A 23,330-nucleotide genomic window follows, 5' to 3' on the forward strand; every position below is an offset into this window, starting at 1 on the left:
AGCTTGCCAAGAACCTGTTGTTTTTTTCATAAGCTTCACTGGGTTGAATATCAAAAAATAATGGACCGGCCGTATTAAACAGAAAAGTTTTTAGCTTCAATGGCGTCCGGCCGGAAAGGCGGGAAAAGCGGACTGATAAGAGATAATGGTCAGAACTAGCTCGGAGGTAACGGCCGGTTTTGATTTTCTTCTGTCAAAATTGTCCGATTGTTCAATTTTTTGGACTTTCCTCCTTTGTTTGTTTCTCTTTCTCTCCAATCCTATCATGAAACATGGGAGATGGGCTACGGCTAACTGTGAAAAAACTCGGTGAATATTAACATTTTTATATTCTTTTTGTATAATTGCTTATTCACTTGAACGAATAATTTGAAACGTTTTGATGTTTTCTATATTTTCAGTGGTTCTAAGTTCAAAATTTGCATTTTATATGGTTGTGTTTGAGTTGGTTTTGATGTTAAACGATTCGAGGGTTAGATTGTATGCTGTTGGGCAAATATAACGCATCACTCGATTTATATAGTTTATAATTAAATCCATTATCTTTCTGCATAAGTTACAGGTAATTAGGATCTATGAAAGTCAACGTAAATTGTAAACTGCTTTGTTTACTTTTGTACTGATTAATGCCATTTGCGTAAAAAGTAGCATTGTGCCCTTTCATTCAGCTACGCTGCATTCGCTTTCCGTTAATTTTTTCCTTCATTGTTTTAATTTTATATTATTCTTAATCTTAAACCTTTTTTAATGGCTCCTGTCAGGCATTTGAGTGTGACACTGTCAGGGTCATAATGTATTAGAGGAAGGATACAGCCAGCACGAAATTGCCAGAAGGCTGAGTGTAAATCACTCTACAATAGGAAGAGTTCTTCGGCACTAAAGAAAAACAGGGCTTCAAACTAAAATGATCAAAAATGAATAGGGATATTTGTAATTTATTCTTATTCATTGATTTTAATTAAATTAACCGATATATTCTTATTAGTTGGGTAAAACAAAATAGAAAATACAAACCTAAAACAAACAAATGTTATTTCTCATTTTTAATAACGGATTTCTTAAGAATAGTAAACATGAAGATTTAATTTTTTAAGCAAACACCTTTTCTGGTCTTATACCAGTTTTAATCCAGTTGTAATCTCTTTAACCATGAAAAGACGTCATCTTGAACAAGAAGTTTGCAATATTACTGTGAGAATGAGTCATCGAAGTCACCGGTATGTGGATATCGCAGAAGAGTTGACGTTTCTCAGAGTGTGGTTTCTCGGGCTATAGTCCCATTCTGAGAGACTACAAGTGGCAATAGGAGGCTGGTAATGGATCTCAATGCACTACAACGCTAAGAGAGGACAGAAATATTGTCATTGCTGCAAAACGGAACCAATTCCATAGTACCCGCCAGATCCTAAATGAAGTACGAGATGTTTTGGCAAAGCCTTTATCAACACAAACGATTATGAATTGTTGGACATATATCGTATGCCCCTTTGAGACGACCTGCAGCAACAACCCACCACCAGCAACTAAGGAGAATATGGTGCAGCGAGCACCTAGAAGAGAAACCAATTGGAATTCTGTTATGTTTACTGATCAGTTGCGTTTATCTGTATAGTGATATCAGGTGTCAAAGAGTTTACCAAGAACAGGGGATGTGTACAGTGCCCTGAAGATGATCTCAAAAAAGATCGAAACATTGGCAAGATAAAGAAAATGTTTTTCTAAAACTTACGTCACACCAGACTGCATCTCATGATCTCTAAATATGTTTATTTTTCAATTTTTTTCAGTTGAAAGTTAACCACTTAGTTCCATAAGTGAAAAACGATTAATATACGATAAATGCAAATATTTTGGAGCTTTTGTTCTTGTAGTTGTCCAGTGATGATTTTTATGTATTGTTAATCACTACTGGTGCAGGAATCGTATGATTAAAACCATTTGTAATATTTTTCTGTTGGTTTTAAAACATATTCCTGTCATCATGTAAATTACAGATTTAGGTGATCCAAAAGTTAATGTTTGATGAAATTATTTGCAAGAATGATGAGATCACCGAATGAAATTTGTCATATTACTTGTAAAATTACAGGTCATGAACTTGAAGAAATAAGGCTTAGGGCATTGGATAATATCCTTACGAAGCTCAACCTACACATAATAGCGGAAGACCAACTTCTGGACGAGCCCGACTTGTTTCCTTTATTGGTGAAGTGGTTTCAATTTTCTTCTGTGCCAAAAAAATCAGTAGTTTTACAACTCATCCTCCGTCTAGTAAAGGTTTGACTGGATTCCTCAGACTTTCTCAGACTTGTTCTAGAGTAAGATGAAAAATTTTCATTTTTAGAGCAAAGATGGCCTTGATCTCCTTCTTAGACAGGATCCCGATTTATTGCAAATCCGAAATGGCATTGATGAAGAGGAGAAACAACTATTCGAAAAGCTTTGCTCGTTGGCGAATATCAGCCCTGGTAATATTAAAAAAACGACTTCTAGGACAAAGAACGGGTTTCATGTTAAGGAAGGGGAAAGGAAAGGGTTGTCAACTTCATGGACAGAATCAGTCGCTTCTAACAAGTTGACAGAAGGAAGCCTGACATCAGAATGCTTTTCAGAAAGGTAAACAACAATATGCAAAATCATCTATTTGGGTATTCTTTTTACATTTTTGTAGGAGTGAGAGTTCAAGGCCCATTTCTCCCCGAGTTGATTTATCTTTCCATTCTTCATTAGCAAGGTTGGTTTTTTCCTAAATAAAATATTTTTTTAAATAATTTAGCTTTAAAGAATTCTAATTTTATTTTTAGTGGTTGTGTTTCATTCCCTACATGGAAACAGGTCTATTGGCCTTCTCCCACGCTTGCGACATCTGATAAAAAAGTGCTCACAACAGTCCTCAATTCATTGCGTGATGGATCACAAAGAGATCAGGCTGCACATTTTTTTTCAACAGTCATCCTTCAGGATTTCCCTCCGCAAGTTTTTCTAAATGACACATCAATTCTTCTTGTTAGATATTCTTGTTTTGTAAAATTATTTTCATGTTTTTAAAATTTGCGTTTCGTTAGGTTTTGCTTGAAATGGTCGAAAAGGACAAGTCAAACGAGAGAGCGCTTACATGCCTAGAAGACTTGACAAAGGCCTTGCTCGTTTATTTTAAATATTATAGTGATTGCTCGGTGATATCTTTAAATTGCTTTATGGTAAGTATTTTTATATTTAAGATCAGATTTAAATATCACAATCTAACAGGGCTGCCACTACGTCTAGGTTGATGACAAACTGGATGAACAAATCGATATTCAAGGTGGTGGAGATTCGAATCTGACTGAATACCATTACACTGAAAATATGAAAAACAAATGTTTTGATTCAGTCAGTACATTGATATTTTTATTTTTCAAAAGGATTGATGAATAAACGAAGACTTTTTATAGCAAGTTGTAGGCCTAGGAGATTTTTGTGCATTAGTTTTGGATAAAATTGGTCCTGTGATACCTAGTATATTTCCCGTGATCGCCCTTAGTATCTCTAATGCCGAGCTGTTCTGGAATGCAATGGATGCAAAGGCTGGACCGCTGAAACACAGTCTTACCTCGACTCTTTCCTCATTAGCGCACAATCTCCTCAGGGCGAAGTAAAAAAAAAAAAAAAATTCAAGTATGAAAACAGATAATTTAGTTTTTAATTTATAGGGGAATTGGTGCCATTAAGAGATTGAACACCCAAATATTAGCGGCAAAACTTCTTAAAGCTGCTGTACCCCAATCTGTCTGTTATGTCGTTGTCCCGAAGGACATGCAAGAAGCTATGTCGGCATCATTGCTTGACCCAATCCTCTATTTATTGCAACCTCGTATCCATCGTTTTTTTCTATCTTACGTGAGGAATTTCAAGGTAAGAAAACATCAGGATTTTATCAGCTTTTATAACAATATTAAAAACGATCCTTTTTTAAAAAGATGGTTCCTACTCACAGTAAGTTGTTTCCAACAATGCGGATTTCGAGCCCTTAGCTCATCATCAGGGTTTCTACAAACACATATCTCGACATGAATTGCAAAAGTGAACCCGCTGATACCCCCGCCAACGCGATGGTTTTTTAATGGCGCTCAATTTGAACGTGCGAAAAGCGGGAATTATAGCACAAATAACTATTATTATAGTAAATACTGTAAGAAATTAATGATTAAAGATAAAAGATAAAAAAATTAGATTAACCTTAATATTATTAAATTATTATAACATAAATAAAATAATAACAATTAAAATAATTGATTTAATTATTTGGACGTTTAATATTATTTATGTACATATTTAAAATGGGAGGTAGATCAAAATCTGTTATATTATTAATGCATTTATCACCATGTTCAATTTCACATTTTTTAATTTCAAATTTCTCAAACCAATCTAGTTCTCTCCCTTTGTTGAAACTATGTGGTACTGTTGTATTTAAATTTGAATTGAAATTATGTTTTGTTTCTTTTAGGTGGTCCTTAAATTCCAAAAATTTGCTTGATTTAAGCAAGTGTCCTTTTACTCTCGTTTTTATTTCTCTCCCGCTTTGACCTATATATTTAATATTACAATCATTACAATTGAGTTGGTAAACCCCGCTTTTTGCCAAGTTGTCTACCTTGTCTTTAGGTTTTGAGAGGATGTTTTTTAGTGACCCCGTACTTATATAAGCTATCTAAAACCTTGTTTAAAAATTTTACTAACTTTTTCCGATAATTCACCAATGTATGGCAAACAACGGAAACCTAATGAATCATTTATGGTGGGGTGGCTGAGTCCTATTGTTGATTCTTTTAAAGTTAATTTTTTTATTCTTTTAACTAGCAACCTATCAATAAATATTTCTAGATACCCGTTGTTTTTTGCTACGGTTTTAATATAGTTTCTAATTCTTTTTTATAGTTAGCCAGTGTTAATGGAAGTTTTAACATATGGTCTATGAGCCAAATGAAACCAGCAGCCTTTTGGGACCATGGGTGGGAACAATCCTCTGGAATCATAGTGTCTGTAGTTGTGGGTTTTCTATATACATCTATTTCTATTAAGTGGTTTATTATGGACAATTTTAGGTCTAAAAAGTTCAAACAACCATCTTTGTTAATTTCCAATGTAAAATTTATATTACGGTGTAGAGAATTAATTAGTTGGAGGAATTCTTTGAGATCCTCTTGTTCCCAACCATATGCATAAAATATCGTGGAATCATAGTGTCTGCAGTTGTGGGTTTTTTTCAGATTGTTACGAAACAGCTTACTGTGAGTAGGAACCATCTTTTTAAAAATGATTGAACTCCACACCCACTCCATCATTCATAATTTCTATATTAAAAATGTGTTTTATTTTAGTATCACGATTCAAAAACATATAACGAATTTATATCAATGGCTCTATCACTAGAAGCAGCAGCAAAATTTTTAAAATGTCACAAAGAGTTGCCATTTATAGAAATGATCGATTGCTTCAAGGATTCCCTTCTGGGACTGGAAATACACAAAGAATATAAAATAATAGAATTGTTTTTTAAAATAATTGACAAGTATGTACTACGAATTACTTTAAACATGTTTTTTAGATGTGATAATACAGTATAAAATTTAGAATTATTAACCAGTGTTAATACTAAAAGCATCCTTGAATTCTGCCACTGCTGACAGTCCTCAAATTTGGTCTTTTACAGAGATGATTTAAGTCAGAGTCATATTGAATCAATACAGGCTTTGACAGCGAAACTTTTAGCGTCCAGCGATGCTAAAGCAAAGGTAATTTCATACAAAATGGTCGTTGATGCTGTTAATAAGAAACTCGGGCCCAAGGCAAATTCTCTCGAGACAAACCACTACTCGTTTCTTCTTTTTGTATTGAATAGAAAAGTCTTCAAGGAGATAGTTTATTACGGTCTGAGCAATGAAGATAGCGATGTATGCATTCCTGATGTACATCATAAAAAAAGAAGAAGAAAAAAAACTATTTGTTAAATATTCCAGGTTCGACAGTGTAGTGAAGTAATTCTTGTTTTGATACTCAAGAGCCAGATACTTGTTCCTGCGTCTTCTTGGAGATGGCTAATTTCTGAAATGTCCACTGTATTTTCCGTCCTCCAAGCATACGCTGATCTAAATTCATCCTTAGGCCGTACCATATTGCAAATGCTTGATCCAGATACTTCTAAGGAAATTATGTTGCCAGTGATGGAGGTTAGTCGATATGTTTTGCCTCATTTTTTTAAAAATATTAACTGACATTATTAAAAATAGGTCTTGACTGGAAATATAAGATTAATGATGTCCAAAAGTAAAGATTGTAAAAATGAAGCAACAGCAAGAGTGATTTATTTATTAAACATCCCATCTAATCTAGATATTAATGAGTCATTTAATCTTGGTGATAATCCCATCTCATCTAGATCTTCAGCTTATGGCGGATACGAGGTAAATTTCAATAATTGTTTCATTTATAACACGCTAATTTCTTTACTTTTTTTTAGGAAGGGAGTTTAATAAAGGTTCTAGAAGTTCTTGCGACGAATCCTTCTGATCCGCAAATATTAAAATCAGCGCTGACACAACTCAGCCTCATTATGGAAGATAAATGTTTGCACATTCCTTTCTTGGATTATAAAGGATTGAATGTCATATTGTCTTTCCTTCATTCTTCAGTGGTAAGTTTTTTAAGTAAAACAATAAAAAAAGTTTTCTAATTTGGCTATTTTGAACAGACCAATATGAGCGAAGGATCTAAATCGATATTCACAAACTCTGTGGTCATATTGAAACATTTGGCCAGGCATAACACCCAACTGAGACATGATTTTTTCCTCAATTATGACATGTATGATTCTATTTTAAAAGGTAAATAAAAAATAATAAAAACTTAAGAGCTTACAAATATAAATTGAATAATTTATTTAAGGCCTTTTCCTTTATAATGATGATTGGCGATTATTACGAGATGTTTCACAACTTCTTACACTTATGGTTTTTGCTGATGTCGTCGTTACGACATCAGACAGTGTCTCATTTCCACAAGCCATAATTCAAAAAATGAAATTACCGTTTGAGGCTACACCCCACTCACAAGTCAGCGATAACTATCAACCATCAAAGATAGGTAAGATTATTATATTTGCCAAAGGTTTTATGATGTTTAATATTTTATTTTTCGCCCTCTTGTTCCAGAGGATCTTTTAAGCAATAAAAACGTCAAGTCGTCACTGGCCCTTTTGTGGCTTGTTGAAAGTTTGGAAGGCGGTATTAAAGAAATTGCCGAGTCGCAGGTTCAGACTTCGGGTTCGCTGCATTTGCCCGTGTCCCAAATCTCGATTGAGGACTTAATTACATGCTACATTCCGCACAACGTAAACAAATTGCTCGTATCTTTGAACTGTTCAAATTCGCATGCAGATGCACAGAGTATTCTGAAACAGTTGAAAAGGTGAGTTGACTACACTAATTACTAGAACACTACTAATATTATATTTTACTTTATACTTTATAATAAATAATACTTTATATTTTGTCTTTTTTTTTTAAATTATAATAAAATAAAACTTATACATGAAAGTTAAAATTAGAGAATTTTACCTTATTGGGCAACAATCATTCATGGGTGATTTATAAATGTGTAGTGAACCAGCCAGTAGTTTGGTAATTTTATATTTTGGTCTGATTTTTCCCACTGGCTTGGGTCGTTTCATCAAGGTAAACCACTGAAGATGGCAATAAGCCAAAACATTTCTGCAGACCAAAACTTGGATTATAGGTAGACCTAAATGATAAATAACAACCAAATTAATGGTTTATTATAATTAATTAAGGTTTTTAGTTGAGATAAAAAAGTCAATGGCACAAGCGGGATTCAAACCCACGATCTTCGGCTAGATACGCCGCTGCTCTACCACTTGAGCTATCGTGACTTAGATCCACTCAGACACTAACTTCCCATCTTAACCGCACCTTTTGAATTTTCCCTCCTTTTTGCCATTTTTCAAATGTGTAATCGGATTAGATTCTCAGTGACAAATGGCGAGGTCACGATAGCTCAAGTGGTAAAGCAGCGGCGTATCTAGCCGAAGATGGTGGGTTCGAATCCCGCTCATGCCATTGACTTTTTTATCTCAACTAAAAACGTTAATTAATTGTAATATATTAATTGGTCAAGCGGACCACGAAATTAGTGAAATTAATAGTTTACTTTATTAAATTTTTACATTAGAGCATTATATTGTTAATTTTAAATAAATTAGTTATGAAATAATTAACAAAACAACACAATTGTTAAAAATCCATCTCTGGGTTTTACAGTGATCAAATCTTTAAATATTAATATAATGTTAATGTTCTGTGTCAATAGAGCTGTCTAAATTTAATCATAGAATTATTTACTGCTAATTTTATACAGAGAAGAGAATTTCTACTGACTTTTAATATAATTTCAATGTATGTACATATATTTTTATTTTATTTTATTTTTTTAAGCAGAAGAATTTACTAGCAAAGGAATTTGTTCTATAATAAATAGGGTACCACAGTGGCAAAGTGGTTTTAGAGGGTTTGACTTGTATTTTCCAAGCTAGCGATTCTGGGTCTGAATTCTGGCATAGCCCATGGAATTGTAATTGTGTAATTAATGTAAAAAAAGTATTGAAAATTGGTATGACCCCTCGTCCACAACACCCAATGATTAGTTGGTCAGTAAGCTCTCCTAAAGATATTAATAATAAGTACAGACTGGATTTTTGTGCACTATCACCTTCAAAGTGTGCAAACAAAATCACAAAACATGCAATAAAAACACTTCAAAAATGTGTAATAAAAACTTCAAAAGCAAACAATAAAAACCTCAAAATAACAATACAAACCTTTTAAAAAAAGCCTCAAAACTTGCAGTAAAAACCTCAAAAACATAGTAAAAACCTCATAATGTGCGATGGAAACCTAAAAAACATATCATGAAAAACCTTTAAAAAAAGTACAATAAAACTTCAAGAAACGTGTAATAAAACCTCCAAAATGTGTAGTTTAAAAGAAGATAAAAACTTCAAAAACGCAATAAAAACCAGAAAACACAAGAAAAATCTTGAAACATGGAATAAAAACATCAAAACGTATAACAAAAGCCTCTAAGGGTGCAATTAAACCTTTAAAATGTGCAATAAAAATATCAAGAAGTGCAATAAAAACCTCAAAAAGTGTAATAAAATAATGTATTAAAAAACTCGAAAAATGCAATAAAAAAACTCAAATCGTGCAATAAAAACCTCCAAACTTGCAAAAAAAGTGTAATGGTGGTAAAAACTTCCATTTATCATAAAAATTTTTTAAAACATAATTTAAGATGTGGTTATTTTAAAATCAATTGATTAAACTCATTTTTTAAACTTAGTACGAATAAATATATAATTAAATTTTATAACTTAATGTAAAAATATACAAGATAATGACATAAAGTAAGTTTTAAACTTTACAAACTATGCATACAAACAACTTAATGTATAATACACTTTTTAATTGTAAAAAATTAATAACAATAAAATGTCTTGTATAAAATACAACTTTTTTTTTCATTGTACGTCGCTAAGTTTTTTCTCTTAGGTTGTACCTTACGTCATCCTGAATGCGCTTGAAAAGAGAAAAGAACCACACTTTTCTTTAAAACAATTTTGCCATCTGCCTTCAGTTCCAGGTGCTGCCCCCGCCTATTTTTATTTTTAGACATTATTATTTTTATTTTTACGTGGCTCTGTTTTGCTCCCAAGATTAAGACCGAGAAATAAAAAACTGAGAAATATGCAAGTGATTGAACAGAGCGGTTACATAAAACAATTAGAGTTAGAGCAAATATCTATTAAACATTAGAACTCATTTCTTAATAATTATTAATTAATAAACAATAGAAAATTGTTCTTTTAACAGCTACATGAAGTTGGCTCAACTCTGTGACTCTTTTCAAGATCTTCACAAATTGCAATGGGAAACAACGTTTTTACGCTACTTGACAACATTACCGGCGAGTGTGCAGGACCAGCTCTTGCTTGTTGAGATACTCCAATTTTTAACATTTAGTGCCAGTACGCATTTTAGCCGTTGGGACTTTGTTCATGTTGTTAATGCTTGTGTTATTATTTTTTAGAATTTATTCCTGAGTTGCTCTCATGGCTATCAGGGATTGTCAAGGACCCAGCGTTCACCCTGAATTCTCTTTTGACACGTATCACCATATCTGACAATACAGCACTTGTGAGTGTATTGCGAATAAATTTACAATTGAATTTGATAACCGATATTTAAATTCACAGGGTAAAGAGCTTTCAATCAGGATCTTGTCACTCGTGGAGACTTGCTTAAAAAACAGCGAACCTGACGGATGGGAATATGTTACAAACACACTGCTACAGTGCTTGTCGCATAGTCACACTCAGAAATTTTACAGTATCGGTAAATACTTTTTTTCTTTTTTAACGAAAGGGAATGTTTGTTAAATTGTTTGTTTTTTGTAGCTGTTATGGATAAATTGTTAAAGTGCCTTTTACAATTAACAGAACTGAAAATATTTTTGAACCCGAAATGCCTATGGCAGCTGTTGAACGCTTTTCACTGTGCCACTCCTTATTCTTGTATGGGCCTGACCATCACAAGACTCACGGTGCTTTGCCTGTGCAACTTGCTTGTGTTGAAACCAAAGGTGACTTGAATTAATGTTTTATAAAAACTCCAGGTTTTATATTTTGTTATTGCAGGGGAAGAAATTTTGGCTACCTTCTGAAACAAAGTGGTTGCAGTCTATGATAGGAAGCAAGGATCTCATCGTAAAATCAGCCACTCTTGAACTTCTCTCTGGCTTGACACTCGAGTTCTCCCAACAAGTCGTCATGCAATTTCCTGAACTTTGGGAAACATCGTTGAAGTAATATAAAAAAAATTACCTTTTATTCACTGTATAATTTTTTGGGGGTGAAGTATACTTTTAGATCACAACGAAGCAAGCCTTGTTCGCGAACAAGCAGCTAATCTTTGCAGCAATCTGATCGCAACGAGCGAGGACAAAGTGGGTGAAAATATTTTTATTTTAAAATTGCCGATTGTTAATTTATTTCATTTCACAGACGCATGTGCAGTTGTGTATTTCTACAAAGCTTTTCTCCTGTATTTCAATCGTAGCAGCAAGGCTTAATTTTTCTTCGTCTCTAAAGCAGACTGTCATCCGGGATTTTTTATTTACTTCATTTTCATCATCACCTTATGGTAATATATATTTTATCAATTATTTTATTCAAATTGAGATCAAGATGAAAAATTAGTCACAAGCGGGACTCGAACCCACAACATCTAGATTGAGCTATTGTGACTTCCCCTAATATTCAGTATATATTTTTTATAATAAAAACTCATTATTGTTTTGGCAAATTTTATCACTTTTTTCAATATTGTTGATTTGTGGACAGAAATTTTAAATACTAGAGTGAAACTTCTTGCTAAGGGACAATCATCGTTTCAATTAGTTTTGTCCTCTTTTGGGAGGTGTGCCCTATAATTAGACATTTTTGTAATCTCATAATACACAGCAATCAGTATGAGAGGTAGATGTAAATTTTCAATGAGTTTACGATCTTACAAAATTTTCTCTCCTGGTGTTTTGATATGCTTGAATTTGCTAAGACTCCTTATATTTGTCTACCAAAATTTTCATAAGATTCAAACATTTTTTTTTTCTTTCTTTAACACATTAATACACAAGAAGACGGAACATGTGCACCATGGCAACAATTTTGGGTGCTATGGACGCATGGTCCCTCCCATTTATACTTTTTAAACGCTAACTCCACTTCATTCATTACACGATTCCATTCAAAATTCTTAGAGTGGCCTCAGAAAGGGCAAAATAATCACTGGCTACAGTAGTTTCAATTTTAATTTAAATTCATTTTGTTTATAATAGTTTAAACCATAAATGAAGGGCATTACTTGTCTTAACGAATTAACTCCTGTAGAAGCAGGAAGATCATTATTATGTTAGTTCCCATAGTATTACCTTGGGTGGAAGCGTATTAGCAAGCATCAGCTAGAAGAGAAGCAAAAGCGCTACATCGGTGGGCTGGGGTTCGAACAAGGGAACCGATCTGTGCTTCCTTTTCTTTTTTTTATTCTTTTTCCTTCTCTTTTCCATTTCTTTTCCTTTTCTTTGGTTTCGATGTTCAGCACTTCATAACAATACTGTGGTGTCCAACGTAACATCATATTTATAAATAAAGGTTTTTAGTTGAGATAAAAAAGTCAATGGCACGAGTGGGATTCGAACCCACGATCTTCGGCTAGATACGCCGGTTGAAAAATGGCAAAAAGGAGGGAAAATTCAAAAGGTGGGGTTGAGATGGGAAGTTAGTGCCCGAGTGGATCGAGGACATGATAGCTCAAGTGGTAGAGCAGACTTTTTTATCTCAACTAAAAACCTTAATTAATTGTAATATATTAATTGGTCAAGCGGACCACGAAATTAGTGAATTTATAAATAAATTTGCACTCCCTCACCAACCATCACTTGTCTCTCCCTTCAACATGTCCCCCCCCCTTATCCACTGAGCTATTGCCAGTGTATATTGCAGCTGCTGTAAGGAAGGTGTAACAGTGCGTTTCTTCAATTTGAGAGCAATACATTTCAACATTGATTGTTTTGCCATTCAAGAAACTGGAGTAAATCAGCCCGAATGAAGCCCACCAAAGAGTCACCATTTCACTTTTTTAAGAGTTGGGGACTTTGGAAAATGTGGTGCTGCTTCTCCTTTGCCGAGCCATTCATAACATCTGCTGTTATAATAAGGAATCCACTTTTCATGAAAAGAAACAATTCTATCCAGAAAGGTTCATTTCTGTTTAGGCAAAGTAATGTGCAAACTTTATAAAGATGATATTTTTGGTGGTCAAACATCCCAACATTCGAGCTTTTTCACATTTCCAGTTGTCTTAAGGGGGTCAGCGACAGTCGATTTGCTAACTTGTTGCAAGTTCTTTAACAGTTGTTTGGGGATTTTCTTCGACCAAAGCTCACACATCATTATCTAGGGAAGAAATCCTTCCATGGCCTTAGTTGTCTTGAAGGCTAAAGTCACCCTCTCAGAATTTTTTAAACGATCTCTCAACAGTGCCATCGCCCTAAACTTCATTAACGTTTTTGGCTGTTTAGGCACCATTCCGACTGAGTTTAAACTAGTAAAACAAAAAGAAGGTGTGCCCTACATAGAGGTGTCCCTTATCAGAGGTTTCTCTGTAGTTAAATAACTGTTCAATAATGTATGATAAAATATAAGAAGTATTTGTATCTGGCTTTCATTTTTTCAAAACTAATTTTTAAATATAGAATATACTGAAATTTCGAGTGTCACTACTCCCAACCTGTTCATTGCATGCTGCCGGATTACTTTGAGTTTATTGTCGAAAGAAAAGGAAGAAGTCATCTCAGCCATGCATACACAAGGATTGGTCACTGAGCTTTTTAGGTAAATACTTATTCTCCATTCTCAGACGAGTCTCTTGATTTTGGAATTTTTCATAGGCATGTGTCCCAGTGGCAGAGTTGCAAGACACTTTGCAATCAGGACAGGGTTGATATGTACGCTATGGTTCTCCAAGTCCTTACGCATTGCACCCACTTGCCTGCGACCTGCGTTAAAGACTGCGTACCCACACTCGTCTGGCTTTTACAAGATTCTACTTACTGTGAGTATCCTTTTAAGCTTTAAAATTTTTCTGTGAATTGATTGTATTTCTTTTAGGCGAAGAAGTGAATAAAAAAATGATATTGAATGCAAGCCTGAGGCTTTTGGGTTCGATAGCGAGCAATCAGAAAAACATCGATGTTATATTTACGCTTGAGGCGATTGAAAGTTTGTGCTTGACAACCGTCTCGGACGATGGTGTCACTGCAACTGCTGTAGCTCATTTAATCCCATTTTTAACTTCTGGTAGCAAAATTGTTTCATCACAAATTCTTCACCTTTTACAATTTAATTTTTTTCCAGAAGCGAATGTTGAAATAGTAAAAGCATTGAAGGGAAATTGCCCTCTGACTCACAGGTTTCTTATTGCAAGTATTCTTGGCTGTTCCCATTCCGGTACAAAAGCCGCCCTGGAATGCGGACTTTTGGAACCGCTTATTGTTAGGTTGAAAGAAACTCATGTCAGCTTGGCCATAATGCCTCCTGATGTTCCAAGAAGCAAAAAGGTGAATACTATAAAAACAATACATAATTTTTTCTTATTTTACAATTTAAATTTTTAGGCTAACACTGTTCTTCATAATTTGTCAATCGATCTGTGCCTTTTGATCAACTTTATTGCTGGTTCGGCAGAAGCGAAACTGATGTGTGTCAATTTCGGATTAGCAGATATTATTCATAAACTCTGGGCGTGGTGTCTTCTAGACGTTGTACTCATATCCACTCTACTGCAAGTTCTTATCACATATACTGCCAATTCCCCACAAGGTTAATTTTTTTAATTTATGGTTTTTAGTATATACAAGGTATACAGGGTGTCCTTCTTAGATGGCCTGGCTGAATTTCTTTTAAACATGACATTAAATGACTTTATATAATATAAAAAAAAAAATATATATATATATATATTTTTTTTAGACTAGTTTCAAATTTTTACCCTTTTTTTGGAGAAAAATTTTACAGGCCCAGTTCAACTTCAACATTTCATAAGACTACACATCCTGACATATCATTTTAAAGGATTTTTTACGCTGAAAACAATGGCGCAAGCAGATTTTAAATTGGTCAAAAAATGACAAAGTTATGGCAAAAAGTTTGAAAAAAAAAAACCCAGTCATTTGGTTTGCTATTTATTAATCACATTTCATGTTAGAACTGCATGCCTTGCGTAAAGATGCAAAGATTTCCTCTTTTTAACCACTCTTCACCCATGCCCAGAGCAATAGAGACGGATTGACAAGTATTTTCTATCCTTTACCGCAGTTCTGAGTTTCTGGGTTATGATTGGTGAAGACACTGTTTTTGAAATGGTCCCACAGAAAATAGTCAAGTGGAGTTGAATCAGGTGACCGAGGAGGCCAACAGTTCTGGCCATGGAGTCCTATCCACTTATCCTGGAAGTGATGATTCAAATGACTCACCTACAAAGAATTATGTGTAGGGCGTCCAATAAGCTGGAAAATCATTCTTTCTTGTTGCAGACGAACATCATCTAATAGTGTTGGTAAAACCTCCCTAAAAAAATTGAGGAACTGAGCACCATTTAAATTATTTTCATAGGAATAAGGCCCAATAAATTTATTTCCGGAAAGCCCACACCAAACATTGATAGTGTTAACCACCAGATGATGACATGAGTACAAAATTTTGGAATTTTCCTCTGCCTATGTTCGAATTCCAACGGTTGAGTTTCCCATTTAGAGCTGAACTTGGATTTATTAGTCCGTAGGATGTGTGGAAGAATGTTTTCTTGAGCTTCCCTAATCAACATTTGTGCAAGGAACGTTATACGCCTGTCATAATCAGAGTCCCGAAGGTGCTGGACAAGATGAGAGCGATATGGCTTAAAATTGTAAGTCCAGAGTACATCTGTAACTGTATTTTTGAAAAATCTAAAACCCTTCCAACATTACAGAGAGAGGAATTCGGATTTTTGAGAACATACAGTAAAATATTCAGCTCCTCGTCGAAATTACGCTGCTGATTTCTTTTTTGCTATAACTCTGCCATTTTTTACCAATTTAAAATCTGATTGCACCATTGTTTTCAGAGTAAAAAATAATTTAAAATGATGTTTCAGGGTCCAGGTCCCCTGTATAATTTTTCTCCAAAAAAGGTAAACATTTGAAACTAGACTAAAAAAATATTAAACACACACACTTTTTTTAAATAGAGTGCAGCCGGGCCATCTAAAATTCGTATAATCTTCTATAAATAATTATGTATATTATATGGGAGGACATATTCTTATGCAATTTTACAGCTGCCGCCACTCTGGTTTTGACAAGTACGATGGCCGGAGTTGGACAGAGAAAAACACCAACATCTTCTTCTATTTTACATGCCACGATCGGCCTTTTCTCAAGGGACGTTTACAGCATCGAGTTGCGAAAGATGGTCCTGGAGCTTTTGTCCCACGCTTGCCAGGCCTTAGAAGCAAGAATCGTCATGAACAAGGTTTTTTTTTTTTTTTTTTTTTTTTTCAATGGATACCAGGAACTGGAGTAGTTCCCTCCTGAGCACTGCAGCTGTACAGCTTATTGTACTTTATCCCTGGCTCCATTTTTTAAAGGGTTCGCAACACAATTGTGAATTTGAGCCCCCGGTGTGCCAGTGTTCTTACATCGAAGAAACTCTTTTTTGAAGGGGGTTGGGACCACCAAATTCAGGGTTGCTGAGATCTGATCCTGCTCCTTCCGTTGATGAGTGTCATGTCAATTTCTTTCAATTGTGGCCACCGGTCCCCTTAGGTGTGACGGTGGGGATCAAACCCATGACTGCGGGATCTACTAGCCGAGAGTCTGACGCCTTAACCACTAGGCTACCGCAGCGCCCCCCACAAGTTATGCTTAGCAAAATGTTTAAATGGTAAATTATTGCTTGCTGGCCACGTTTTTAAGTGGAATTGCTAACCACCCTTTAGAGGAACTCAGTCTTTGGTAGAGAAAGCTGGTTACAGCACCACAGAACTAACAGGCTCACTCTAAATACGCGTCAGGGGTCTCACCAATAAGCCACTATGTAACACATATCTGGGCTTAGAACTTACGCCCATAGTTTAGCCGATCATGCACCCTCCCCAGCCTTTGCAGACAGGATCTGGGACCCTGATCCGTCTGTTACTGATCGCACACCTGCCATCCACCTGCTGACTTAAAAGTTGACTCACGAATAGAGCTAGTACTTTAGAGTTTGCCATGCTCTCAAGGCTGCTCATTATTTTTTGCCTGGAAACCCTCCTGGTGGGTCAGGAGAGATCTTAAGCTGTTGGACCTGGATTGAGAAAGGGAGTGCTCAAGAACACAAGGCTCACCTATTCAGGTGCGCCCCACACCACAAGCACAATGTATCACCTTTTGCCATCATGATCCCACAAATGGTTGGATACGGTTCCTCTGGGTGGATGAGAGAGGTGAGAATGATCTTTGAAGCGTCGAACGAATCAACCAACTGGCTATACCAGACCACCTCGAGGGATAATTCCGAGATGTGAGCCCACCTTTTCAAGCCGTGCAACACATCTCGGAATAAAATTCTTCTTAGATACCCTTCTCCACATAATATGTTCAGGAGGAGAGGTGGCCATATCCTAATATTCGGGCAGAGGGTGTTCAGCAGGCTTTGCAAGCATTCCCTTTCGGGTTGTGCCCATCCACCCCAGAAATCTTCCTGTCCCTATACGTCTTTACTGAATTAACAGAGCGTGATACCTCTTTTAGTTCGGCCTCCAAAGAGGTCCTTAACAGTGGTTTCCACAAGAAGGCAAGATGTTGAAGGAACAGGAGAGGTTGTAAGTGACACATTACTGTTCCTCATCCCCCTCTGTGCATACATCCTTGGGACATGTAGGCATAGTCTACTAAACTTTTCCTGCTTTTGTCCAAAACCTCACATGCCTTTGAGGTGCACACAGGAGCGGTGGAAGAGCCACAGCCCCACAAGGACATTGTGGTCGCAATTCCATTAGAAGGACAATGAGGTTCTTTAACATGTGCTCCTGGCACATGGCCATATCACACATTTAGATTCTCAAGATAGGAGCAACACACCTCCTCTCACAAGTGGTCAGTGTTAATCCTGTGAGGTTTGTGTATGACAGTGTCTGGGTCGGAACATTGTTAGAGGAAGGATACAGCATGAACAGGATACAGTCACCAGGAGACTGTATAAATACTCTATAGTAGGAAGGGTTCTTTGGTGCTTCAGAGATGCAGGTATTCACACTAGGGCAGGGTCGAATGAATGAATGAAATGAAAAAATGTACTTTATTAGATAAACAAAAGAGAGTAAAAGAAAAAAAATTGTACATAACCAAAAAGCACATAACGGCAATGGTTATCAACCGCCTGCCGGATTCGGACTATACATTTTTAATAAACAAGAAACACATTTCTTCTTAAGGAATAAACAAAAGAAAGAGAAAAAAAAAACTATAAGTAAACTAAAATAACAACATATCTATTTATGCACATATAAATAACCAGGGCGTCTCTGATATATATACAGTAAACATTTAATAATTGAAATAAAAAACAAGCATTTTCCTGTAGTTCCAGGCTTCCATCGCAAACTTTACCAGATTTAAAGACTCGGGGATATTTAATAAAGATATTAGGTGCTCTCTCGTCAACATGGGCAAGCCTATATGCCGTGCTCAGAATTCCGCTAAAACTGGGCATTCTGCTAGAAAATGAAAACAATCTTCTCGAGCCTGCCTGTTGCAGAGAGAGCACCTATCGGAATTATTGACTCTTGTGGGGTTATAATTAAGCACCTAATTTTGAAAAACGAGCGAGCTAGCGGAATGGACGGAATTTTAGAATTTTGCGCTATGTTCAAGAAAGGTTGACTGATATTAAGGTCCTTATACAGCAAAAACCTAGAAGAATTTTGAGCATGAAGGAGACATTTCATTCTGTGAGAAGTGTGGATATAGTTAATTAATTTTGAGTGTAAAAGTGGCCACTCTTTGAAATTGTCCAGGGAAAAATTATCATTCAGTTGAAATTGTTGAGCCAAGTTATTCCAGGAAGAGAACCATGATATTTTGGACCTTAAGATTTCCAGCGCTGTATTCTTAGGAAGGCGGTAGTTAGGAAAGTTTAGAACCCTGCAGACATAGGAAGTATGTAAATGTAATGTAAATTGAAACAAAAGTTCAGCTGAGGTCTCGAGGTAGATCATGTAGTTAGGCGTGAAAGAAGGGAGGTGATAAATTTTACGGATAAAATAGCGTTGTAGGGATTCAATTGTTTCATAGCGCTGGAAACTCCAAGCCTGGGAAGCATAGGACACAATTGAGCTGCAAACAGCCAAAAACAGCTTGTATTTGCTGCACACCGGGACAAGATTATTGGAAGTGAATTTAGCCCAAATTGAATTCAATGCATATTTTGCAATATGAGTTTTTCGCTTGAGATGACCATTGAGTGAAAGTTTAGGGGTGAGAATTAGGCCCAAATATTTATACTCACTGACTGTATCAATGCGAGAGCCCTTAAAATACCAGCGTTCATTAGCCGTAAGCCTGCCTCCCCTACGAAAAACCATAATTTTGGATTTGTTTAGGTTGACCGAAAGATTCCATTTATTACAGTAAGTCTCTATGGCATTCATATTTTTTTGCAGGGTAATCGGTGAGTCTGACAGAATCACAATATCGTCCGTGTACAAAAGAGTCTTTATTTCAATATTTCCGTAGCGTATACCGTATTCAAGACAATCAGGGAGATCGTCGAGGAAAAGAGAGAATAATAAAGGACTCAAGTTACATCCCTTCCTAACCCCTGAGCGCACCTCAAAATATCCCGAGATATCTAGGGCAGGGTCGACCTAGGTCAACAAATGAGAGAGACAATAGATTAATCCGTCATCAGGATCTATGCAACCACAGCAATATAGGAAATGAGATAACAAATCTGACAAGTCCGAAATGTTTCAATTTCCTCTACGACTGGAAGAAGACAGGTCAATGTAACCTGACCTCAGGACTTGACACCCAGCTCGGACCTCTTCTTACCACAGCTTAGAAAATAGCCAGGTGCTTTCCCATGTGAATTGGACATTGGAAAATTAGGGACGAGTTCTCTTTGAAGAGTTGGCCTCAAATCTTCAGATGGGTGATTTCGTATACAGATGCCCAGGAGAAAGTATGCTGTATGGTTCCTCTGGTGGCATTCCATGGTGGGTCATTGATCATCTGGGCTTTACAGTGGTTTCACACCAGACATAATCAGAGAGCACCATTTGCCCCTACATCGGTGAGATATTATTGATAGTAGCAGGATAATGCCAGCCCCATAGAGCACATATTGTGGATGACTACCTGAACAAGGTTAGAATTGAGTGCTTGGTGTGGCCAGCTCAAAGTCCAGAATTGACGAGTATGATGGTGAAACTCAGGTCCTAACACCCTAGAAGTGTGGGAAACGGGTGTTCTTCATGAATTGGAAAGAATTCCTCAGGGTTTTACAAGGAATACAAAAGTGTATTCATGTCGAACATTATTCGTGCTAAAGATGAAAATATTCGTATTAAAGAGGAAAAAAGTTTTCTTTTTAAACATTTTGTTTTTTGTTCTTTACTCAATAATTTTTTTTAGGATTAGATGATATTTTCTTTTTAAATTACTTATTTTTACAACCTAACCTATTTTTGATATGAAAAATATGAATAAACCTAAATACATTAAAATTTAAGGATGATGCATTTATTTTGCCCGTCAGTGTATATTAATCCTCTTTTCAGTCGAATCTGTTAAATGAGTTCCTCAAAATTGGTCAAACGAGGAAGACAAGTCAACTGGAAGATTTGGAAATTTGTTGGTTGCGATTTTTTGTTATCTTCTCTAGTTTTCCAGAAGGGCAGGCTTCACTCATGAAAGTAATAACTGTCTTTAAAAAGTATATATATTAAAACAGTTGGCTGTTAATTCAAATTCTTATTTCAGAACGAAGATATAATGGAACAATTTTTAGAGTTCCTTTCAATCGGTAAACCCGAGTTGAAAACATTATCACTTTCCATATTCCGCAACTTGGTCTTAAACCCGGCTAACAAGCAGCGTTTTATCGTCTCTGGTAAACAAATACGCAATAAATAAAAGCGTACCATTTAAACTAATTTTTCATTAAATTTGAAGACAAATTTTTGAGGACGATTTCCAACTGGGCAGTTGATCCGTCGATAACGGAAAACGAGCTCCAGGACGTTCTGCTGATTGCATGGTTCATCGCGGCCAACAGCCAACGTGGAAAGTTCGCAGTGAGGAATGTCAATCTCGACGGAAGGCTGCAATTGGCCGTCATCACGTACCCGGAACAAACCAAAATTGCTCAACTCGCTAAAAAAGTTTTACCGATAATTAAATCTTCTTAGATTTTCAAATTTTCATTTATATATTTTATTTATGATCGTACAAGTAAATATATGCAATGTTTGTCTTATTGTGTAAATATTGTAAAGTAGTTAAAATGAATTTTGAAAATGTACAGATGTGTGTGATATGTTAAAAATTAAATTTTAAATTCTTATTTTAAAAAAAGTTATTTTATGTAATGTTAAATAATAAACTAAAGTTAATATTTTTCATTATAATTGATTTGTTTTTAAGGTAGAACAGATTTTAGTAGAGAAGAAAAAAAAATTAGGCGAAAAAATAAAAATTTTGTTCTCTAACCCTTCTATGTCAACATCAGGCATTATATACACTTCAGTGAGTAAATGTATAATGAGAAATCATGATCTATGTGTGTTGAATTAATCTGAAAAACTGATCAATTATGACAAAACTAAAAAAAAAAAAAAAAAAAAAAAAAAATGAAAGCACCTATGCATCGATCAAAAAACATAAATTTTAAATTCACTAATTTCGTGGTCTGCTTGACCAATTAATATATTATAATTAATTAAGGTTTTTAGTTGAGATAAAAAAGTCAATGGCACGAGCAGCCCATCCCATAGCTCAAGTGGTAGAGCAGCGGCGTATCTAGCCGAAGATCGTGGGTTCGAATCCCGCTCATGCCATTGACTTTTTTATCTCAACAAAAAACCTTAATTAATTGTACTATATTAATTGGTCAAGCGGACCACGAAATTAGTGAATTTAATGAATTTAAATGAAGTACACTTCACTAAAGCTCTCCGTGGCCATTTCATTTGTCGCCGAGAATCCAATCTGATTACATGACATTTGAAAAATGGCAAAAGGAGGGAAAACTCATAAGGTGGGGTTGAGGTGGGAAGTTAGTGCCCGAGTGGATCGAAGCCACGATAGCTCGAGTGGTAGAGCAGCGGCGTATTTAGCCGAAGATCGTGGGTTCGAATCCTGCTCGTGCCATTGACTTTTTTATCTCAACTAAAAACCTTAATTGTAATAAATATTAAAATTAATGTATAGGAAGATAATGTTACAAGAGGAAAATGAGAAGAAAAAACTTTTCTTTAAACTGGGATGACCAGATTCTGTCTGAGACGAGGGTGCCCTCAGCTAGGTTAAGTGAGGACGGCAAGAGGCCGAAGACATGCAGCCAATCTTTGGGGGCCGGTGGACGTCTAGCTGGGGCTCAGCATTGACATCGGTGAGGAAATGGGTCGGCATGGACGAGTCGAACAAAAGGTGAAAAATAATTTTTTTTTTACGAGGGTTCGCAACACAGAAGTTTTATCAACCCCCGGTGTGCCGGTGTTTTTGAAAAAAAAAGCCTATTTGGAAGTATGTCGGGTTCGAATGCAGGGCCGCTGGATTCGAACCTGGGACCTTTACCTTATAGCGATGAGCGCCTTGTCAACGCCTAAACCGTTGCGACTACCGACACCCCTCAGAATTGTCCACTCCACGACAATAAGAAAAAGTATAAAATAATAATTTTAAAGGACTTTTTTAAAATTATTATTTTGGACTTTACTTTTCTTATTGTCGTGGGTGGAAAATTCTCTTGTGCAAGGGATTACTGCCCTCGAATGAGAAGGAAAAAGATCTGGATGAGGTTCGAACTTTTACTTTCTTTTATGAGATTTTGTTTTCTGACCGTTTTTTTTTTTTTTTTTTTTAATTGTAGAAAACTTGTTTTTTGTTTTCAAGTTTATTCGCAATACAAAGAACATTCATATTTTATATATTTTTTTAATTTAATTTAATTTTATTATTTCACCCCGAGGGTTCACCATTTCCTGAAAAGGAAAGGAAATAAACAGCGTGACACCCAATTATTTTATGTTTGGAGACGAAGCGACCTAGGTACCTGAGCCCCAGGTCTGAGGACATCTTTCATACTTTTCCTTTGGTTTCGACTATAATTAGCCTAGGCTATTTGGACCTTTCATTCTTTTAAACATATTTTCATATTATTCTTTTAATTATCTATTGTGTAAATGTATAAATATTTCATCTTTTTCTTTTTATTCTAAACAAATTTTAATAGGTAAATAATTTATCTACATTACGTTTACTTATAATTTTTTTAATTACAATGTGTTTTAATTAAAAGCTATAACATTGTTTTAATTGTAAATTCAAGTTTACAATACAAGTTAGGTTTTATTTCATTGTAGAAAATAGAGAAACAAAAAGGAGAAAAAAAAGTACTACGCAGGTGCTTAAAA

The 23,330-nt window shown here is 35.5% G+C and overlaps 1 protein-coding gene and 1 long non-coding RNA gene across 2 annotated transcripts; one reads left to right on the forward strand and one right to left on the reverse strand.

The window, feature by feature from the left end:
* Nucleotides 1-4: 4 nt before the first annotated feature.
* Nucleotides 5-21,225, forward strand: LOC106669408 (rotatin-like). Its single transcript, XM_014398873.2, has 33 exons — nucleotides 5-309; nucleotides 2,090-2,277; nucleotides 2,345-2,616; nucleotides 2,672-2,734; nucleotides 2,805-3,006; nucleotides 3,066-3,200; nucleotides 3,268-3,372; nucleotides 3,435-3,634; nucleotides 3,693-3,894; nucleotides 5,364-5,554; nucleotides 5,696-5,936; nucleotides 6,003-6,212; nucleotides 6,273-6,446; nucleotides 6,503-6,676; nucleotides 6,734-6,866; nucleotides 6,928-7,125; nucleotides 7,194-7,449; nucleotides 9,930-10,084; nucleotides 10,147-10,253; nucleotides 10,313-10,451; nucleotides 10,514-10,698; nucleotides 10,754-10,920; nucleotides 10,974-11,061; nucleotides 11,120-11,258; nucleotides 13,369-13,507; nucleotides 13,564-13,727; nucleotides 13,784-13,972; nucleotides 14,030-14,232; nucleotides 14,290-14,494; nucleotides 15,990-16,183; nucleotides 20,475-20,609; nucleotides 20,677-20,806; nucleotides 20,869-21,225. Exons 1-33 carry the CDS (start codon nucleotides 273-275, stop codon nucleotides 21,102-21,104), a joined length of 5,556 nt encoding a protein of 1,851 aa, XP_014254359.1. The 5' UTR covers nucleotides 5-272; the 3' UTR covers nucleotides 21,105-21,225.
* On the reverse strand, nucleotides 7,259-9,722 carry LOC112127330. The gene is made up of 4 exons (XR_002910512.1): nucleotides 9,616-9,722; nucleotides 8,876-8,951; nucleotides 7,599-7,782; nucleotides 7,259-7,432 (listed from the first exon to the last, which is right to left on the reverse strand). It is a non-coding gene; the product is annotated as an uncharacterized LOC112127330 (long non-coding RNA).
* Nucleotides 21,226-23,330: the final 2,105 nt, after the last annotated feature.

The sequence above is a fragment of the Cimex lectularius genome, unplaced genomic scaffold (assembly GCF_000648675.2).
Source record: "Cimex lectularius strain Harlan isolate CLEC.00 unplaced genomic scaffold, Clec_2.1 scaffold202, whole genome shotgun sequence".
Lineage (NCBI taxonomy): Eukaryota > Metazoa > Arthropoda > Insecta > Hemiptera > Cimicidae > Cimex > Cimex lectularius.